At 31.5% G+C, this 20478-nt stretch overlaps 1 protein-coding gene across 1 annotated transcript in view; it reads right to left on the reverse strand.

Moving 5' to 3' along the window:
* The window catches only part of LOC143069515 (adhesion G-protein coupled receptor D1-like), a 176632-nt gene extending 163060 nt beyond the window's left edge, over positions 1 to 13572 (reverse strand). Inside the window, exons 1-10 of the mRNA XM_076244194.1 lie at positions 13451 to 13572; positions 12368 to 12487; positions 10955 to 11027; positions 10201 to 10315; positions 9615 to 9661; positions 6888 to 7011; positions 2805 to 2908; positions 1889 to 1991; positions 1038 to 1188; positions 342 to 411 (exon numbers count right to left, since the gene is read on the reverse strand). Coding sequence (XP_076100309.1) covers positions 342 to 411; positions 1038 to 1188; positions 1889 to 1991; positions 2805 to 2908; positions 6888 to 7011; positions 9615 to 9661; positions 10201 to 10315; positions 10955 to 11027; positions 12368 to 12485 — 905 coding nt within the window. The 5' untranslated portion in view covers positions 12486 to 12487; positions 13451 to 13572. The remainder of the gene's footprint in view (positions 1 to 341; positions 412 to 1037; positions 1189 to 1888; positions 1992 to 2804; positions 2909 to 6887; positions 7012 to 9614; positions 9662 to 10200; positions 10316 to 10954; positions 11028 to 12367; positions 12488 to 13450) is intronic.
* Positions 13573 to 20478: the final 6906 nt, after the last annotated feature.

Consider the following 20478-nt stretch of genomic DNA (forward strand, 5'->3'; position numbering starts at 1 on the left):
TGGTTAAAGTCAAAACTTAAAACTATAGTTCCACAAAGTAGCCAATTATTAGTAGTAAGCTCAACATTGGTTGATTTGAGTGACGGTAATATTTTCATGTAATTTGATTAAGAACTTTTTGTATATTACCATTATAGCATATAATTTCGGTTAAGTTCAAAACATAATTCATTTTCATTCAACATCAAGAACTTATCATCCTCAGTATCGCGAATCAACCACCACTCATCATTTGCACTCGTATGTGGTAATGCTATTTCGAAACAAAATATTGTTTCAATTGCTCAACAGTTCGGTCTGAATGTAATAAACTATATAATATTTACGCGGTAAATACTTACAACTGTTGATTGCCATAGCCTTTAAGTTTAGTCAAACCAGCAGTAATTCCAACTATGCAAGCAGGAACAACTGGAAATAAAAATTAAATTATTTTGTATACAACAAAGCCTACTTTATTTTCATAAGCTCAGTGCAAGATGTTTTGCTCTTCCGTTTATGCACAAGTGAGAATGGAAAATGGGAAATATGTCAAAGAGAACTATTCGACCAAAGAACAGAAAACAGCTGAAGGTCATCACGTAGTCTTTAACGCAGCGATAGAATCCCACAGCCGGAGTTGGTCCTCAGCTGGACTCTAAATAAAATGAGTGAAATGTACATGCTATTATCCGGGTTTGTATAGGGACATTTGTAGGGTTTGTGAGTTTGCTGTTTTTAAACCCAATTATACTCGTTTTTAATGATTTTGTTTGGTGAATTTAATAATAAAAAAAAGGATAATGATGTAGGACCTGCACTGAACTGAAATTATAATACATCACTATAATTTGTTTAGCATTGACGCCATTAATAAATTAATGTTTGCAGTGAACATTTAGTCTTCATTTCGACTAGCAAAATATTTTGTTTAGCATTAAAGGTAAATGATCATGAGTTGTAATACATTGTAATATCACATAAAACGTTTCTTTTATTATAAATAATGCTTTCTATTTGTAAGTGTGATATAAATTTATGTTTTTTTTTTAACTTACTCCAACATGCTGGTATAAGCTTATGACTTATAGAATTTGTTGGGAAAACAAATACTACCATTCTCACAATAAGGATACCCTCCGAAAGCATCAATGCAAAGTCTGTTAGGAACATAAAATGCAAACCAACTGCAATCGCTGAACATATAACCTTTCAATAAGATATAAAAAAAAGCATTACAAAATATATAATAATGTTGCATTATTTGAAGGCAGTAAATTTTTATCATTGGAATTTGCAATCAACACCGCAACTTTCTGATAATAGTTTAAATAGTAAAACTACCTTGTTATGGATGATTTCTGCACGGTTCGTAACATCACCATTGACCTTTTTCTAGAATCATGTCAATTGCACTTTTCGTCAGGAAAGGTACATCTTATTGCTTTTGGGTTAGGTTGATTAAAAATACACCGAAAAAATACTTAGTTTCTGTACAATGCTTGTCAATCATATTACGTTGTGTGTATTTGCGTAAAACATGCATTATGAAAATTTATAAAAGTTAAAAATATGAGGCACCTATAAACCCTTTTCAATTTTCACATAATTTTGGAGTTTCCTCGATGAACTTTTAATGTAATAGCTCGTGCAATGAAATTTCAATATTTTCAAATAAATATATGTGTGCTTGAATCAGTTACGGTTAACGGGTATTGATATACAAACGCGTCTGATAATACTTTGAATTTGAATATACAATAAAATTTGTATGCGTAATTTTGTCTCGGTTGGAAAGTTGTCTTATTGGCAAGCACACGACAACTTTTTTGATAATGACAGCTTATTGTTTTTATTAGATACCAACAAACTAGTGTTATACTATATCTCCTGTTTCCCTTTTTCTTACTTTATTCTCTGTTTGTGTTATACCAGCTAAGAATATTACATATGACATAATTAATGCCACACATAGGTTCATCAGTGTTTTTGTTCTATCAGTTTTTACATGCCTACAACAATTAGAAAACCGATCAGTACATGAGTCTTGAATAAAAGTACACAATCAAATGATACAAGAACACAATTCAGGTTAAGTATGTGTCGTTGTTTCACCGGTTGTGATAAATCGAGTTCAGAGACGTCCCAATCGTAAAAATAGGACGAAGAAAAACAAAGCTCATATGTTTTGACGTTGTTTATTATTTTAGTTTCTTGTTCAAGTGTTCTGTTATGTGTCTTTGTAACAATTAACTTTAACTGTTTAGTTCTTTTTTGGATATAACCGTATGCTGTGTCTGGGTTTTCATACGTCCTGCTTGTGAGTTTATGTGCTAAGGTAATGTTTGGTATTCTCGTCTTTTGTGTTTGCTCATGTGTTTTGTCGATATGCAATTTTGTTTATATTTGTTGACTCCTTTGTTTGTTTATTGTTTTCCCCTTTTTATTGGGGGGGGGTGTAAAAGTATGAATTATTCGAAATACTTAGGATTTTCTTATCCCAAGAATAGATTATCTATGGGTACTAAATGCTCTTTAACTTTGTACTTTCTAACTATTTTGATATGCGCGTCAACTATGAGTTTTATGTAGACGAAACGCGTGTCTGGCGTATCAAACTATATGCCTGTTACCTTTGATAACTAACTAGTATGCATATAAGCAAATAAAATTATCACAGATTAAAATGTGCATGCTGTCTTTTATGAAAAGTGTAAAATATTTTGATTAATAGATTAATTTGTTCAAGCAACCCCTTTGCGTATTCATAACAACAACGGTATTTTAATAACAACAACGCATCATTGTAATTTGTCAAATCTTACCTCCAAAGAACAAAATGAATGAGAATTGTAATGACCAGAAACAAAATGGACACTCCACATCCGATGGCAGATATAAGGCTCAGTGGAAAATGATGAGAGGGCGGCTTGTAAGAAGAGTAAAATTATATTTAAAAAGATACACTGACATCAAAGTACAATTTTTAATACTTGCGCAGACTAGTTATACCGCTTTAGTAATATGTTGATGGGCCTGCACAAAAACATGAATAACCAACATTAGTATTAAAATATTTTTTTCGGCCAATTTTTTTAAAAAGTCCAGAAAATACCATATAGTATTCTATGAACTTTAATTATATGTTCATCTCTATAAAGTTAATGTTGTAAAAGTATGAATCATTCTAAAAATGGATTTACTTATCACAGGCATAGATAACCTTACTCGTAATTGGCACAACGTTTTGAAATTTTGAGCCATCAATGCTCTTTAACTATTTTGATATGAGCGTTACTGGTAAGTCTTATGTGGACAACACGCGTGTCTGACTTTTTAGATTAAAAGCCTGGTACCTATGATAACTATTTACATTTGACAAGGTATTACATGAAAAAAAAAAAATTAAACAAAAATTAAAATGATTCACACATAATAAAATTAACGGTACCAATTTTCTTGCACCAGATGCGCATTTCGACAATAAATGTCTCTTCAGTGATGCTCGTGGTCAAAATATTTGAAATCCAAAACTTATATAAAAGATGAAGATAACGTTTGTGATAACTTACAGCATTCGCTCAAACGAGGACTGAACAATAAAAAGCATATTACCAAATTGCAAAAACAAAACAAAAACTATTCAAGGCATATCGTTAAAAACTGTTTAAATAGTAATTGAATAACACAATTGTTTTCGATGGAAATAGATATATTAGTGGAGATGTCAGTGTCAATATAATGGAATTTGATGCGACTGGCATACACGTGTGAGGTTAAGCTAGCTAAAAACAGGTTCAATCCACAATTTTCTACATAAGAGGGAAGTAAACTATGAAGGTGAATTTATTTAAATTTTTATTTCAAATTAGTGTAATTGTTTGTTAATTGTGAACTTTCTCATTCGGTCTTATATATATAAAAAAAAGTGACAAGGCCCCAAGTGGGGGAAGCATAATAGAAATGTGACTGCTTTTGGATTCATGTTTATATTGATTCAAAATTGATGTTTGTTTTGTGTGATATTCTATTTCGTTCTTATACAATGTATTCCCGGCGAGGGAAGAACAAACAATTTGCGAAAGCAAATTTACAGATCTAACATTGTTGGGTTGATGCTTAGACGAGTTGTATGAAAATAATGTACACAGCCATATATCACCATCATTGCTGGTGATCCGATGAATAAATCTAGTGTTGAGTTGTCGCTGACTCAGACGTACTTATAAATATAATTATTTTCTGTGACTGTATCTTGCATTAATTTGTAGGATCCTCTACTATAGATAATTGAGCTGATCTGTAACAATAACATCTCCATGCCTTATATATCATGTACTGTAATACGACGCTAGATTAAAACTGACGAGGAAAGGTAACACACGACCAACGAAAGCTTTTTTATTGTAAAGCCCAGGTGGTCAGGTGGTCAGGTGGTCGTGTGGTCTAGCGGGACGGGTACAGTGCAGGCAATTTGGTGTCACGATATATCAGTAGCATGGGTTTGAATCCCGGCGAGGGAAGAACAAAACATTTGCGAAAGCAAATTTACAGATCTAACATTGTTGGGTTGATTATTAGACGAGTTGTATATACATAATGTATACAGTCATGTACCACCATCATTGCTGGTGATCCTATGGATACATCTGTTGTAGAGTTGTCACTGACTCAGACGTACTTATAAATATAATGATTTTCTGTGACTGTATCTTGCATTAATTTGTAGGATCCTTTTCTATAGATAATTGAGCTGATCCGTAACAATAACATCTACATGCCTTATATATCATGTACTGTAGTACGACGCTAGATTAAAACTGACGAGGAAAGGTAACACACAACCACCGAAAGCTTTATTATTGTGAAACCCAGGTGGTCGTGTGGTATAGCGGGACGGCTACAGTGCAGGCGATTCGGTGTCACGATATATCAGTAGCATGAGTTTGAATCCCGTCGAGGGAAGAACAAAAAATTTGCTTTTCACAGATCTAACATTGTTGGGTTAATGTTTAGACGAGTTGTATATATATAATGTACACAGCCATGTATAACCATTATTGCTGCTGATCCGATGGATAAATCTGTTGTAGAGTTGTCACTGACTCAGACGTACTTATAAACATGATTATTTTCTGTGACTGTATCTTGCATTAACTTGTCGGATCCTTTACTATAGATAATTGAGCTGATCTGTAACAATAACATCTCCATGCCTTATATATCATGTACTGTAGTACGACGCTAAATTAAAACTGACGAGGAAAGGTAACACACGACCACCAAAAGCTTTATTATTGTGAAGCCCAGGTGGTTGTGTGGTCTAGCGGGACGGCTACAGTGCAGGCGATTTGGTGTTACGATATTTCAGAAGAATGGGTTCGAATCCCGGCAAGGGAAGAACTAAAAATTTGCGAAAGCAAATTTAGGTCGTGTTCACATTGACCTTAACTCGGTGCTGTGTAAGTGTAACTCACACGTAAACTAAACAAAATTACGTTCCAATTGATAAAACTCACTGTTTACATGTAGTGTAAATCATGTTTTGTCTACATGCAGTCGATCCACGATGTAGGCCTTGTGTAAATTAAGTGTACACACAACTAGGCATTTAAAACATAAGTTTCACCGTGTATATTTAAGGAAGAAACGATTTTTGAATAACATTGATATTTATAACAGTTATTAATAAAGTTCTTTACAGAAATATTTGTCTAAACTTGATAATTTTATATTTATTTTCTTCTTTAGAAAAAAAACTTAACTTAGCTTTATTAACCCCTTATCAAGAATCAAAGCAGCATCATTGTCGAACACATAATTCATTTAAAATTTCGAATTAATGTCTTTCCGAATCGACTTGAATTACACAGAAATATTTGCCACTGATCTTTACCAAAACAACGATTCACTCATAAATGCATTACTTAAAAAGTGTGAGGTAAATGTTTTGTTTGTCTAGTATCCATGTTCCGTTAAATTACACTTAAAAATAAAAAAAAAAAACATTACCCCTCCTTTTGCCAAATACTCATTGGAGGGGAAATACCATTTGAAACAAACTGAAAAGATAGAAATATTGGGATCCCTAATATATCAATCCTACTTCTTCGTCTGTAAGCACGCTGCTGCAGCCTACGTTTTCTAATGCTTAATCGAGACATCTTTAGTATCTTTAAACTACTGCAAATCATCAATATGGCTTTCATAAAGAAGCAACCCCTTAACTTCCAAAAAAAGGGGGGGGGGGGGATTTTGTTTATTTATCTGAGTCAGAATTTTTTTCGCGCAAACGTTTTATTTCCTTTTTTTTCGATGCTGGTATTTTTTTTTTAACATTTAACACTATAATGTAGGGGAAACTCTTGATTCAGAATATTTTTTATCATCCCCGAAATAAGCACTTAAAAATTGAAATGAAACATATTCTGCTTGCAAGGATTGGAATTATGTATATATGCTTATTGCATGCTAAGACATGTTTGCATTGTTGAAAGTATTGATTTCGCTTAATAAGCTAAGTATTAGATATGTAAAAAAAAAAAAAAAGAATTGATATATTATTAAAGTCCATGACCGATATATATATTAAGGCAACGTCAGAGTTAATTGCTCGAAAACTGAGAATGATAAATATAAGGGATCCCGGTGCAGTCAGTATAAAAAAATTATGCAGAAACAGTTAGACTCTTATCATGTGCAAACTAACTCTAATATCTCCAAACACGTAGGATATGAAAAGTGCATATTTCAGAAATATTAGTTCAGTTGAATTCATTAACATATTTTCACATACAAATAATAAAATTATTAATTAATAAACATAATACAATTATAGAAATGATACAATGTAGATGTGATATTCTATTGAGAAACTGTGATATATTATTTAACATAAGTAAACATACTGTCCTCCCTGGACTCATCAAAATGGCAAAATTAGTTGTGTGATTATATTCACATATCGTGTACGAGTCAGTAGCATTTACAACTTGTGAACCAAACGTCGACCACGCTCCATGAACAGTATTTCTATAAGATAAAGTATAAATGTCCCATTTGCAGTTTATCTGTTGATATAATCTTGCATATGGTAAATTTGAACACGATTCAAACATGTTAATATGTATCTAATCAAATACAATTTGGAAGGATAATGATTAATAAACATATTAATTAAGAATGCAGTCTGAACAAAATATTGGAATCAACCAAGATGAACATGTACAGTTTCCAAAAGGCATCTTCAATTCATGTGTCAATACAACTGTCATAAAGTGTGACTTTTTTATAAATGTTTATTACTGTGTTAAAGTAATATATTCGAACCACATTCATTTCCTTGTTTAAAACGTATATTTATAAAATAACGTTGTGTTTAACATTGACTATGTGAAAGTAGTATTCAGGGTGAGAGACAATAGTGCACGACCTAAAGGGAAGTACACTATTGTCGCTCACCTTGGCTACTATTTTCCAAAGTCAATGTTGAACACAACTTAAATAACATTATTATTATACTGCCTGTTTACTATTTCAAATAGTGCTTATTTTTATCAAAGGTACGAGGATTATAATTTGATACGCGCGTTTCGTCTACACAAGACTCATCAGTGACACTAAGATCAAAATAGTTATAAAGCCAAACAAATACAAAGTTGAAGAGCATTGAGGACCCAGAATTCCCAAAAGTTTTGTTAAATACGGCTAAGGTACTCTATTCCTGGGATAAGAACATCCTTAGTTTTTCGAAAAATTCTAAATTTTGTAACAGGACTTAGTGTATTTCTATGTTAAAAATGCTTTAAAGTATGAAAAAATGTTCTTTATGAATCTCTGCATATATATATGCTGTCTTTAAGAAAGTTAATTTTTTCAAGTTGACTGTTAGAAAGAGTTCCAAATAAATAAATTCAAAAGTAAGTGTTTTGAGGTGAAATGATTGATTTTAAATCTATCTGAAGATTAATCAATATAGACTAGTTTAACAAGTAGAATTCTAATTAAGGGCATACGATTCAGTTTTGATCCTGTATTTACAAGTTGATGAAAATTTGCATATAGACTATTTTTTACCTAATTAAATCAAATATGTAATAAAAAAATATACCTTCATGTGCTACTTTTTGAGTTAAATGAGGTCGAAATTTTGTATATTTGTTCAAAATTCGGATTTGTGGCCGTATTTTCCCTTTCGAAAGAAAGCCATAACTTTTTTGTTTTTAAAGATAAACACAAATTGTTTTTGTTAAATAATTTGTAATTTCTGTATTTTATAAATATCTTTAAAATGTATGCATTTCTTCTTCAGAAATAATACATATTTATCAAATGGTCATGAATGTAGAAAAAAAACGTCATTTTTTGCTGTATATTTATAAACATTAAAAAAAATGCATTATTTACAGTTTTATAAAATTTGGCCCACATAATCTACCTGCAAAATGAAACAAAATGTCATTTCAAAACATAGGGGTCCATGCACTCGTTTTCAAATTAAATCAGTTTGAATGATAAAAATCAGTCGAAAAATGCATCTTTTCCCGATATGTCAGTTTGACGTCGCGAAAATAACATATTACGTTAGCAACGTCATTATCTCCCCTGTAACTGTATTGTATGCCCTTAAACTGGTGCTAGAGTTTGTCTTAAACATGCTATAAAGTACCTATATTGTGCTCATTGTTGAAGGCATGTACTCATATTGACTTCAAGATGAGGAAGTACCAAAAAGGTATCGTTTCATAGCTTTGATTGCCCGGTATTGTTTTGGATTTGGTATAAACAAGGTTTATTCCATACCCGTTTCATTTCATTCTTATTAACATTTTCCATAGTACTCAATAACGTGCAAAACAGTGATGTAGTCATTACTATTTATCTGTAAAAATTACTTCTAAAGTATTCAAACAATTTTTGTTTCAACGGCAGTAAGCAGAGGTCAACAAAGAACAAATACGTTCTAACAGAACAACAGTATGTTAAAGTCTCTTAAAATGTATGAACAATTAATATGATATCTACTATTTTCCCCTTATTGTCCAATTGTAATGGTTAATTAATTGGCAGGCTAATAAATCCAACCCACTTGACTGTTAAAGCAACTAAGCTCTGCCTTTGAACGCGAAATTGAAAATGATTGACGTGAAAATCACTAGTCTGGTGCAACAGCAAGGCATACTAATTTTGCATAGTGTAGTTAACTATATATATTTCTTTTAAAAACTATGCAAAGATAGAGCAATTTTACTATAGTAGGACATTCTTACAGAAAGTATAATAATTCGTTTTTGATGTGTTTTGTTAGTTGATTTTTGCATGTGATTATGTGACTTTCCGATTAGATTTTCCTCTAAGTTCAGTATTTTTGTGATCTTACTTTTTTCCCATGTTATGAGAGGGTAGAGTAGTCTCCGATATTGGTTTCACCACCACATGTGTTGGCCTGTCAATCATATTTGTTTTCCTTTGTTATTAGAGCAGAAATTAGGAAGCTGTTTTTTTTTCTTGTTTTTGGATAATTGTTGCAAGTAGTTCGATTTACATCCAACTATATTTTTTTTCTGATAGATAGTAGTTTCATTGGCCATCATAACAAATGTCCTTAATATCAAAAAAAGACTGTTCCTACTCACGGAGCACTGAAATCCCAATGTCCGCAAAATGGTTTGGTATAGTTTTCCTTGTTAAATAAAATATCAAATAAACCATATTATTCTAACCACCATTTTGTCATATTCTCAGAAAATTGTTATGATTTCATATAGTTTGTATGACGAAGGCACTATCGTGTGTTCTCAGTTCCAATAAATGAATTAAACATGCTTCATATTCCTTCTCATCTACCATTCATTGTTCTAGTGCCTGTACATTTTATACAGAATGCCTTACGCAAGTAGACTTATAGAAATTTATGATAACTTCCAAAATTGTAAGAAAAATATCTTTTTTTTTCATTCCAGCACCAACAAGCTGGTTACTGGTAAGATAATACACCCTGTAATGGACAGTCCAACACCACAATGTTTCTGCGATGTTAGTAATAACATCAAGGGTATAAGTTTTAATGCACCATATTCACATTTCAACAATTATTGTCACTTCAACCATGTCCGGGATCAAAACGTTAAGTGCATCCAGACAGTTTCACAAAGTTATAAATGTATCAAATTGAACATAGACAAAATAATATAAAGAGATAACTTTGAAAAATTTACTTACCAAAAGATGTTCGAATTTTATAATTAAGGAATAATCCGAACAAGTTGTTCCATGAATCGTAAAATCAGCTATTATAGAATTAACACCATAACTCCCATTAAAAGGTGTTATGTTCCTGTAAATAGAATAAATATAGATACATTCCAATTGTATGCAGCTTTAAAGAAAGTATTACTTATTGATTAATTGTTAAATGCTATTATCAGCACGCGTTTCTGTATTAAAGTGGCCGATATAAGGAATGCATTGTTCACAGAAAAAACAACCGAACGTACACAAGCAAGATCAGAGTGAAACGTAATGTTTCAAAGTATGTACGGGGCAATACTTTTATCAAAGGGGTTTCAAAATTGTATGTAGACGCTGAACATTACCTAGAAGAAGTATAAGCCAAAATACCGAAATCCAAAATCAATTCAGAAAGGGAATGGTTCATTAAACTTGACGAAATCAAATGCTTTGCTTTATATTCTACAGAAAAAATGAAAAAAAAAAACAAATACTCTCGTATCAAGGAAGCATATTTGAATAAGGAAATAAGGTTGCCTCTAAAATGTACGAATGAGAACTCAGCGACTAAAGGTTACCATTTAGTCTTCAAGTTCGAATCAATAATTGTCCAAATAGTTTAGTGAATAAATATTAAGGTCTATTTTTGTTATTCTTTCAGTCGTAAAAATAAAAAGTGTGGAGCGGAGGAGTGTTTGTTTTTTTCATAGGATTAAAACATCTGAAAATATAATTTTAGACTTACCCATTTAGTATTATATACTTCGGGAAAAAACGTGAAATATTTCTATAGAATGTGCTACTGTATCCAGTCAACCCTGAAAGAGACATACTGATTATGTATTGTGTTTACGCTTTAGAAGAGAGACGAAATATACCAGAGGGACAGTCAAACTCATAAATCGAAAATAAACTGACAACGCCATGGCTAAAATTGAAAATGACAAACAGACATATAATAGTATACACGAAACAACATAGAAAAGTAAAGAATATACAACACGAATTTCGAACCCCATGATGCATGAGAATACATTCGTCACTATGATTTTTTCACAATAGATACACGACAATAAAATGATAGATAGCTATGTGACTCAAATCAATGTAACGCATGTCTTGTGTATTCATATCGATTAAATAAAAACATGATATAAACTGGAAACCTTTTTCATTTGTTTTTGTGGTAGGCCAATACACGGTGCAAAAGTGTTTGGCATTTAACAAAAAATAAAAACTTGTCCAATCTAGACCTGTGATACTGATTTCATGAACTTTTGCATTGATTTCTTGTACTAAATGTTGACGTCCAAAAACAAAGATTACTAGATTGCCTGTTTAAATCCACTGCATCTCTAAATAGAGGCAACAATGTAATATAATCTACAAAGCGGTCCATTAAAAATAGGTTTAATTATTACAGAAGTATAAAAGTTAATTATACTCAGGTAGCTAGTACTCTACCTTTAGTACCTGGTATGTATTGGTCAAAAGAAGATAAACTAAAAAGTATACCCCACAGATGTACTGTCCATATTATCGAATGTAGTAACGAAAATTAATGCAAAAAGGCTTAATGGAAATATTCATAAGCAGTTACAACATGCGATGGCAATATAAACCTTTAACTAGTTCTTTTTTGGATATATTGTTGATGCTTACAAACCTTATTGAATAGTTTGACTTTGAGAGAACATTATCACATTGTCAACATGAAAATGTTGTACTGTAGACACGAAACAAAAATGAGGACCACAGTACGTATCTTTGTGTTGTTGTTGTTATTTTGCCTAATATTGCCATCGCATGTAAATATGGTAAATAGTACTTTGAGATAACAGATGGATTTTTTTCAGATTATTTGTCATTCCAAAACTTAACTGAGAAGTGAAACCCAAAAATGAAAATACCTTATTATTATGTTCAAAATTAAAAAAAAATAAACATTTTAGGAACAAATAAAAATGCAACATGTCCATCATAATTGCATATGCAAACAGCAGTGTATAAGCAGTTTATAAGTTTTTTAAGTGTCGTCCTTTGTTTATAACTTTGAATTCTTTAGTAGGTTTGCTCTAAATTGCTTGCGTCGAGTGTGTAAGCGACTTTTTTAACGTGTATCTTGTGTTTTTGTTTTATAAAAAAAGTATTTATTTACCGGTACATATATTCTTTTTCAGTTTTATTTGAGTCGTTGAGTCTGATATCCATGAGTCAGATGTTTTCAAACGGTCAGGTACAGTTATCTCATTCGAACTAGCTTTTCCTACTTGCATTACTGAAATAATATTTTTCTGAAATAACTGATATACTGTGGATTCATTATTATTCGTTCGATACTATTTTTTGGTGGGGACAGATGAACTACGAAGTTAAATAGTCGACGAATTACAATTTTCCTATAAGCTATGAATGCAGATATTGGTAAAACCACGCAATCAAATATTCAACAAAATTGATACGCACAAACAAACATGAATCCACAGTATAGATCGTATAAAAAATGATACAAAAATATAAAGATAATATACATTAAGATGTATAGGAATCCTTTGAACAACTGTTAAAAGTGATATCATACTGCCTAATTTCAATGAGTTGTTTTTGTATTGTTGAGGTATTTACATTACGAAAAGACAATCTAATCAATAGTCTTCTAGTATTAAAAAAAACCTCAAATATTAACGACTGCACACTACAATGAGTTCAAATGAAGTTTTAGGTTTCATATTTGAAAATGTATGGGTTAATAAATATGCAATTAATTAATTTGAAAGCTTATTGTACTAATAAATTCAATTTTTGAATTTCCATTTAAATCATGCATTATTCGCTGGTCCGTAAAACAACAAATCAGAAATTATAAAATACAATATGACGTCGTTATTGCTACCTGTTTCCTGTATACGGAATGTGAAATATTCTTTTTGGACCAAACCCTAATTTTGATTTATTTCTAGTACACAAAGTGAATTTCACCTACGTTTATTAATTTTCTTTTTTTAGCAGGCTTTCGTGGATGAAATAAGATTAAAAAACCGATATAAAGTTCTTGGGCAATAAGTATTTTATGTAAGTTTTTATTTGGAGACATTTTTTTTTAAGTCAATGTGAAAATTGTCATCCCAGTCACTATCAGTTTGCAGGTTAACTTTCACAGAAAGGCATTTATACATACAACCCCTTAGAATTTTGAAATAATAAACTGCAGTTTATAAGTCACCAGAGTTTAAAAACGTACCGACATTTTCCTTTACAACCACCAAGGGTAGTTCATCGTCAATAACATCGTTAATAACATCGTTAAATGCATTAGTATACTCCGTAACTGCGTTTACTAGTGACGTAATACCACCTAAACCCTGGTGAAATAAATAAATGGATAATTCGAGGATATCACATGTATGAAATAGATGTCTGGAACATATTTGAACTATTTACAATATGTCCCTTTTATAAGTTTATTTTGCAAAATTTGGTAGGGAGCTTTGTTTTAAAATCATTTGTTTCTTTTTGTTTTCTTTAATAGTGCTTTTCTTCTCTGCCAACTTACTACCTGTCTCCCTTTGTATACATGTAACTTTGATACCATTTTTGAATATTCAGTCATTTGTTAACACTTAAAGAAATGCGACGGGTATCAAAGTGACATCCAAACTCGTCGAAAGTACACTTATTACACCATGGCCAAGTATGAAAGAAAAAAAAGGAAACAACAGTACACAACATACAACATAGAAAACTGGAGTGATTATAGGTGCTACTGGAATGTAAGCATATTCTGCTCAAAATGTGGCATTTGTCGTCTAGATATAACATACAGGTTCAAGCATGTTGTATCAACTGGGAATATATAATCCGTATGCAGACGTTGTTTCTGTTATGTAGTTACATAGAAATGGAAAATTCACAATGGATAAGTTTTATTTTCAGCCGACCCTATCGACTGTAATTAGATCATTTAATATTGTTTTGATTGGTATTAATATTGATTTTGTTATAAGTAAATAAAAAGCAAACTAAATATAACTGTTATTTACATATACATTTATGGATCTACAATCTGTCGATACCTGTATCTTGGCATTGCACAAGGTCATGTTTTTCTCCGACTGTTTATGACGTCTTTAGGCTAAACCCATTGTATGGTGGATGTGTACTGATTGATAATTAAAGCTAAGATGCATGATTTGTTTTATTAATTGTTAGTGGATTTGAACTGGCTGTCAGTTACTGTGAGTACTATCGGATATGTACTTAGTGTTGTTTTGTTGTTTGATGCTAAAGTACCCGGCCCCGTTCACTTGTATTTGTAGTATTTGTATCCTTCTGATTAGGTAAGACTTTTTCAACTGATTTTTATATCTTATGTTGTACTGTTACACCACCGCCCCAGGTTAGAAGGAGGATGGGGATCACGCTAGAATGTTTAAACCCGCTACATTCTGATTGTATGTGACTGTTCAAAGTCAGATGCCTGTAAATCAGTGGTTGTCGTTTGTTCAAGTGTTTTATATATGCTTTTTGTTTATTTTTTATACGTAAATTTGGCCGTTAGTTTTCTCGTTTGAATTGTTTTGCATTGTCAATTCGGGGCCTTTTATAGCTGACTTTACGGTATGGACTTTGATCATTGTTGAAGGCCGTAAGGTGACCTACAATTGTTATTTCCTGTGTCATTTGCTCTCTTGTGGCGAGTTGTCTACTTGGCAATCACACCACGTCTTCTTTTTATAGCTTATTGTCTATTTCTAGACGGAAGTCATTGTATGAGACACAATTGTATCGATTGTGTCCATTATCACAAGTTTGGTGAGATAGATGCATTCGACACATTCATCAATTACTGAATTATTTACTGTGGATTCATTATTATTCGTTAGTTACCAATTTATGTAGGGTTCGTGGGAATAGGTGATCCACAAATTCAAATGCGCAACGAATTGCAAAGTTTATATAGACTTTGTATGCAGAGATTGGTAAAACCACGAAATCAAATATCAACGAAATGCTTTTCTCTAATCCATGAATACTGGAACCAACGAAAAAAAAATGAATTAAAACAAGTGTGAGAACATCATCTTTTTAGCGAAATTGGAAGTTATAGGACACTGATATAAAAATTCCTGTATTAAGTGAACAAGTCGACGTGAAAAGGACCACGGTTTATCGTCATGGTATGCCGATTGGTTGTTGAGAAAATAACACGTCCTCCAAATGTAACATATACATTCATGTAGTCAATCATGAATATTTCAGGTAATTGTATGTTTGAATCAGTGAAATGTTTAAAAATGACACATACTACACAGTTCAGATATTCCATACTTGTTTTCAAGATGTTTGTTTGAGCGTCCCTAGTGAAGGCAAATACAGAGAAAAAATGCTCTTTTGCACAAGGTTAAAACCTTTTGGTGTTCTAGAAAATATTTTCAACTTCTAAAAGACATTAAATAAACCTGATCGTGAAGCTGAAAGTGGTATCTTACTTTAACATCATAATCATTGTGTAAGCATTTTAAATAGTTTGTACAGAATAACAGTAGAGAGAATGGGATAATGCTTTCCTTATATCAATATGTATTGTATTGAAGAAAAAAATAAACCTCGTTGTTAAGTTCTTCCCATGACTGAGGGTTTTTTTCATCAAGTAAATTGTCGCATAGAGATCCAAAGATCTGAAAAACAAATGACTTTTATTTAACAGATAGCTGTAGGCGTTGTTATAACTTGGTTATTTTAAATAAGAAGTCTTTATATACATAGTTGTCGATTCACTGCCATGTACTCCATATTTCTATTCTTTTTAAATTATTTAAGAATTGAATGCTCCTTTTTGTTAATTCATTGGGGTGTAAAAGCGTTGATCGAAGTACATTGTGTATGAAGCGCGGAAACGCTTAATTCTTAAAATGTACACACGGTCAACGCTTTTACAACTCTAAAGCATTCAATACTTATAATTGCATGTTTTAGCTAGGATCATGAAAACAAGATTTCTATGAAGTTCTTTTTTAATTTACATGATTTATCTGAGGGACCTCGTGTCATCATGAATGTTACATTTCATTGTGTATTGAATAAGAAGGACGCTAGATTGCTGATAGCCAATCAAAATAACGTATTATAGTGAAACATACATGTAATATAATTATTAAAAATTAATGAGTTCTAGTAAGAATAAATGAGTCTTGAAATATCCTTAGCCATCTATAAATTCGCATACGTGATGCATAACTTAGTAACAAACCTCTAGCTGATCACCTGAAAGGTCTTCTGTGTGGTTGGTAACATACTTGGCAATATCATTCAGTACAGTTGATGACGTCAGCAGGTCACCTGACCGTAATTCATTATTATCTCTTGTTATGTTTTCTAGATCGTCAAGAATAATGGTCACAGGATCAGTTTCAATGTTTCCAGACAAAAGGTTAGCCGTCTAAAATGGTTTATTTTAAAAATCAATAAAATATCAGTATTAGTGTAAAAATGCTTGAAATGCAAAAACCCACAAATGCATGTATGATATTTAGTTACTATATAGATATTATTATTTTCGTGTATTTTCAATCTAATACACTTGAACTTTGCAAAACTTAAAAGTAAAAGACAGAAGTCCTTTTAAATTATGTCATCTTATCAAGATTCAATTTGCAACTTAAATCAATATATTCAAATAATAAACTAATTTAGAAAATACATCAACTTCATATATATAGGCACACGATATATTTGAAGGGTTCACGTTATAAATATTGTAAATACTTCGACTAAAGAAACGCAATTAGATACATATATAGTTAACAAAATATGGGATATTAATCAATAAGATACAAGTGTACCAGAACATCATGATCTATAAACAAAATGTAATACACATATAAAAATGAAGATGTGGTATGATTGCTAATGAGACAACTATCCACAAAAGAGCAAAATGACACAGACATTAACAACTATACATGTTTAGTTAAAGAACTAACGTTGATTGACAGGTAGACATTTTGAACCTTCATTTGCTGCGACTTCAGAGGTGCAAGGAAAACAAACGTAGTTCCTTTATAAGCGAAACATGAAATTTTATTCGATATTTACACTTTGTCCAGCTATCAATCCCCTGACTTTTTATCATTTTTAGATTCAATTTGTATAGGCCTACATATCAAATGCACATTAAACATTTCTTTTTTTCCATTTTCTTATCTTAAATAATGGCTACCAGACTCTACACTGTTGATTTTGAATGTGAATTGAGATGCAGTTAAAAAGGATATCCTTCGCATTGGAAAAAATATTGTTATATGATGGAATATAAACATTATTGTTTTAGTTGCTTCTTTCCCCATTATTTACAGTATCTTCCAAAAAAAAATTACAGAGATTATTTAATGTTATTTACTTTGGATTTACGATTCTGTGCTTGGTAAAATGTTTAGACGAAAATTGTGTCCGGATATATCAACGTTGTGTAGTTATGAATAAAAAAGGCAACAGTAGTGTACTACTGTTAAAAAGTCAATGATCGATTGAGAGAAAACAAATATTGGTTACAAACTAAACCCAAACCAAAACCGGGTTTCAAACTACATGTATGAACAAGCTCGTCAATTTCGGCAGATCCATCCTACCGAATATAAATGATATATGAGAGTTCAGAAACAAAACAAACTCGTCCTGAACATGAATTAAATATTTGACCTTGGACATTAAGTTCCCAACAAAACAATCAACTGACATAATATACTAACAGTCAGTATATACATTTCCCAGTCGAGAACTTCTCATACTGTTCATTATGAAATATCAATATAATCAATTATTTCAGTGTTGGATGATGCGGTCACATATGTTTGTTATACAAACCATCCTGAAATATAAACTTTTGACTTTAGGGACGGTACACTATTATGTACAAGAAGAGAAACCGCTGGCACTCTAAATTGGTGCAAGCAATACTATTTAGTCATCATGGACATGTATTCAATAAAATCCATCCAAAGTTAACAAAATTACTGAATTATGAGGCGACTATAAAATTGATCGCTTCAGTATTTTGAATAAAGAAAAATGATGGCACTTCAAATTGATCTGATCAACATCTTGTATTCATTGTATTCTTATATTCTTTCTTTTTGTATATTTGCAAATATGGTCAGCTTTAGTGTTTGCAGTTAATTTATTGTGTGAAAAAGTCAACTTGAAAACAACTGATTTTTTGTGGCGAATCAATATGTAGAACATCTTGAATTAAAAGAGGGTAAGCTGACTCTCTAAATTGAGTAATAATTGTGTTCCAGTATTGCCCTTTTTGTGTTATTTAATCTTTCCTCACACAAAAAATACAACACTGATGTATGATGCATTTATAAATTGACATAATAAAGTGCAAATATTGTCAGTTTTAATTGATGCTTCAAATATTTGACTAATACAAGCCAACCTAAGATATCAAAACTACTGGGTTTTTATGGTGACGAATCAATAATTTGAATATGTTGGGAAATAAAAAAGAATATAATTGCACTCTAATTTGATGCGGACAGTATTTTGTACTAGTTGTGTCCCATATTGATGACATTTGTTAAAAAAAAATGATGCGACAGTAATATACCGCTGTTTAAAGGTATAAATCGATTGAGAGAAATAAAGTCTGAGTTACAAGTAATATACAATCCATCCTGGCATAACAAAAAACATTTATATGTCATGTGGTCAGATAGATTACATAATAAAGAGCAAATATGTCCAGGTTTATTTGATGCTGTCAAACAACTTTGTGATACGAGCCAGCCTGTGTTATCAAAATTACCGATTTGTGGATGGCAAGTCAACATTTTGAACATTGACATGTTTTATAAAAAGAGAAGATGCAGGCATTATAAATTGATTCGGACAACATTTTGTAGTCATTGTTTGTCAATTTTGCTCTTATTTGTATTATACAATCCACCTTGACATAAACACAATTATTTATATATATAATATGCAGCCATATAAATGCAGCCGTATACATTTATATAATTTAGTGCAAATATGGTCAGTTTTGGTCAGTTTTGGTCGATGAAGTCAGACAATTTTCTTATACGATCCAGTCTGAGGAATAACATGTATAAAGATTACTGTATTTTTGCTTCGAGTTAATATTTTGAATAGAAAAGGTTTGCACCCCAAATTGATATGGACAACAATTTGAATCATTGTGTTCCAATATAATGTCATTTGTATTATACAGTCCATCCTGACATACACATTACTGATATATGATGATGCCATATAGATTTAAGTAATAAAGCGCAAATGTTGTCAGTGTTGGTTGATGCCGTCAAACAATTGTGTGATACAAGTCGGCCTGAGGTACAAAACTACTACAATTTGCTACGATTCGTTCTTTTTTCATTAAAAAGACTACATGCTAGCCCTATGAATTAATGCGGACAAAAGTTTGTAAACTTGAATACCAATTTTGCTGTCCTTTGTATTATTCAATCCATCCTGACATAAAAAAAAAAAAATTAATTATGCGGTCATATTAATTTACTACATAAAGTACATATATGGTTAGTTTTGGTTAAGATACGTTTCTTTATGTTGTTATACAAGCCACAGAATAGTAGAAAGATATAATTATTTTATAAATCGATGAAGAGCGGTCCTGGTTACACGTTACCTTAATGTTGAGCAGACCAATATGAAGATAACTAAAATCAGGTCTGGTTCAATTAGAGATATTAAAATGAAAGTTTACTTAATGCATGGCAGGTTTCGAAGTTAACTAATATTTGTAGCGATATGTACAAGTCTGAATGCATAGCTATAATTTTATTGATTTGTGGCAGTAAATGTATGCTTAAACTTTAACTTATCCTGACATCAGATGACCAGTTAAGTATAAATTTACCAGTTATTAATGTATTGCACTTCTTTTATGAGTAATAGGGCATGTTTATCTGCCGATTATGGTTTTACGTATATTTTTGATATCATTAATTATATACAACTTTCAGAAATCATTGGGATTATACAGTTACTACATTTATAAGTTTGGTATTTGATACCAAAGTAATATTATTATTTAATTTGTTGTCACAATTATCATGTATGGAAGCACACATGTAGTCATAGCATATACATTATTTACCTTGTCTTTGGTATATTCGATTGCTTTACTTATACATTTGCTGTAGTTCGGTTCTTGCCATTTTCCATCGCTTCTACAGTATCTTGACACATTACCCGTATATTCACCAGTGCATGTTAATGTTGCTAGTG

This window comes from Mytilus galloprovincialis, chromosome 3 (assembly GCF_965363235.1).
Source record: "Mytilus galloprovincialis chromosome 3, xbMytGall1.hap1.1, whole genome shotgun sequence".
NCBI lineage: Eukaryota > Metazoa > Mollusca > Bivalvia > Mytilida > Mytilidae > Mytilus > Mytilus galloprovincialis.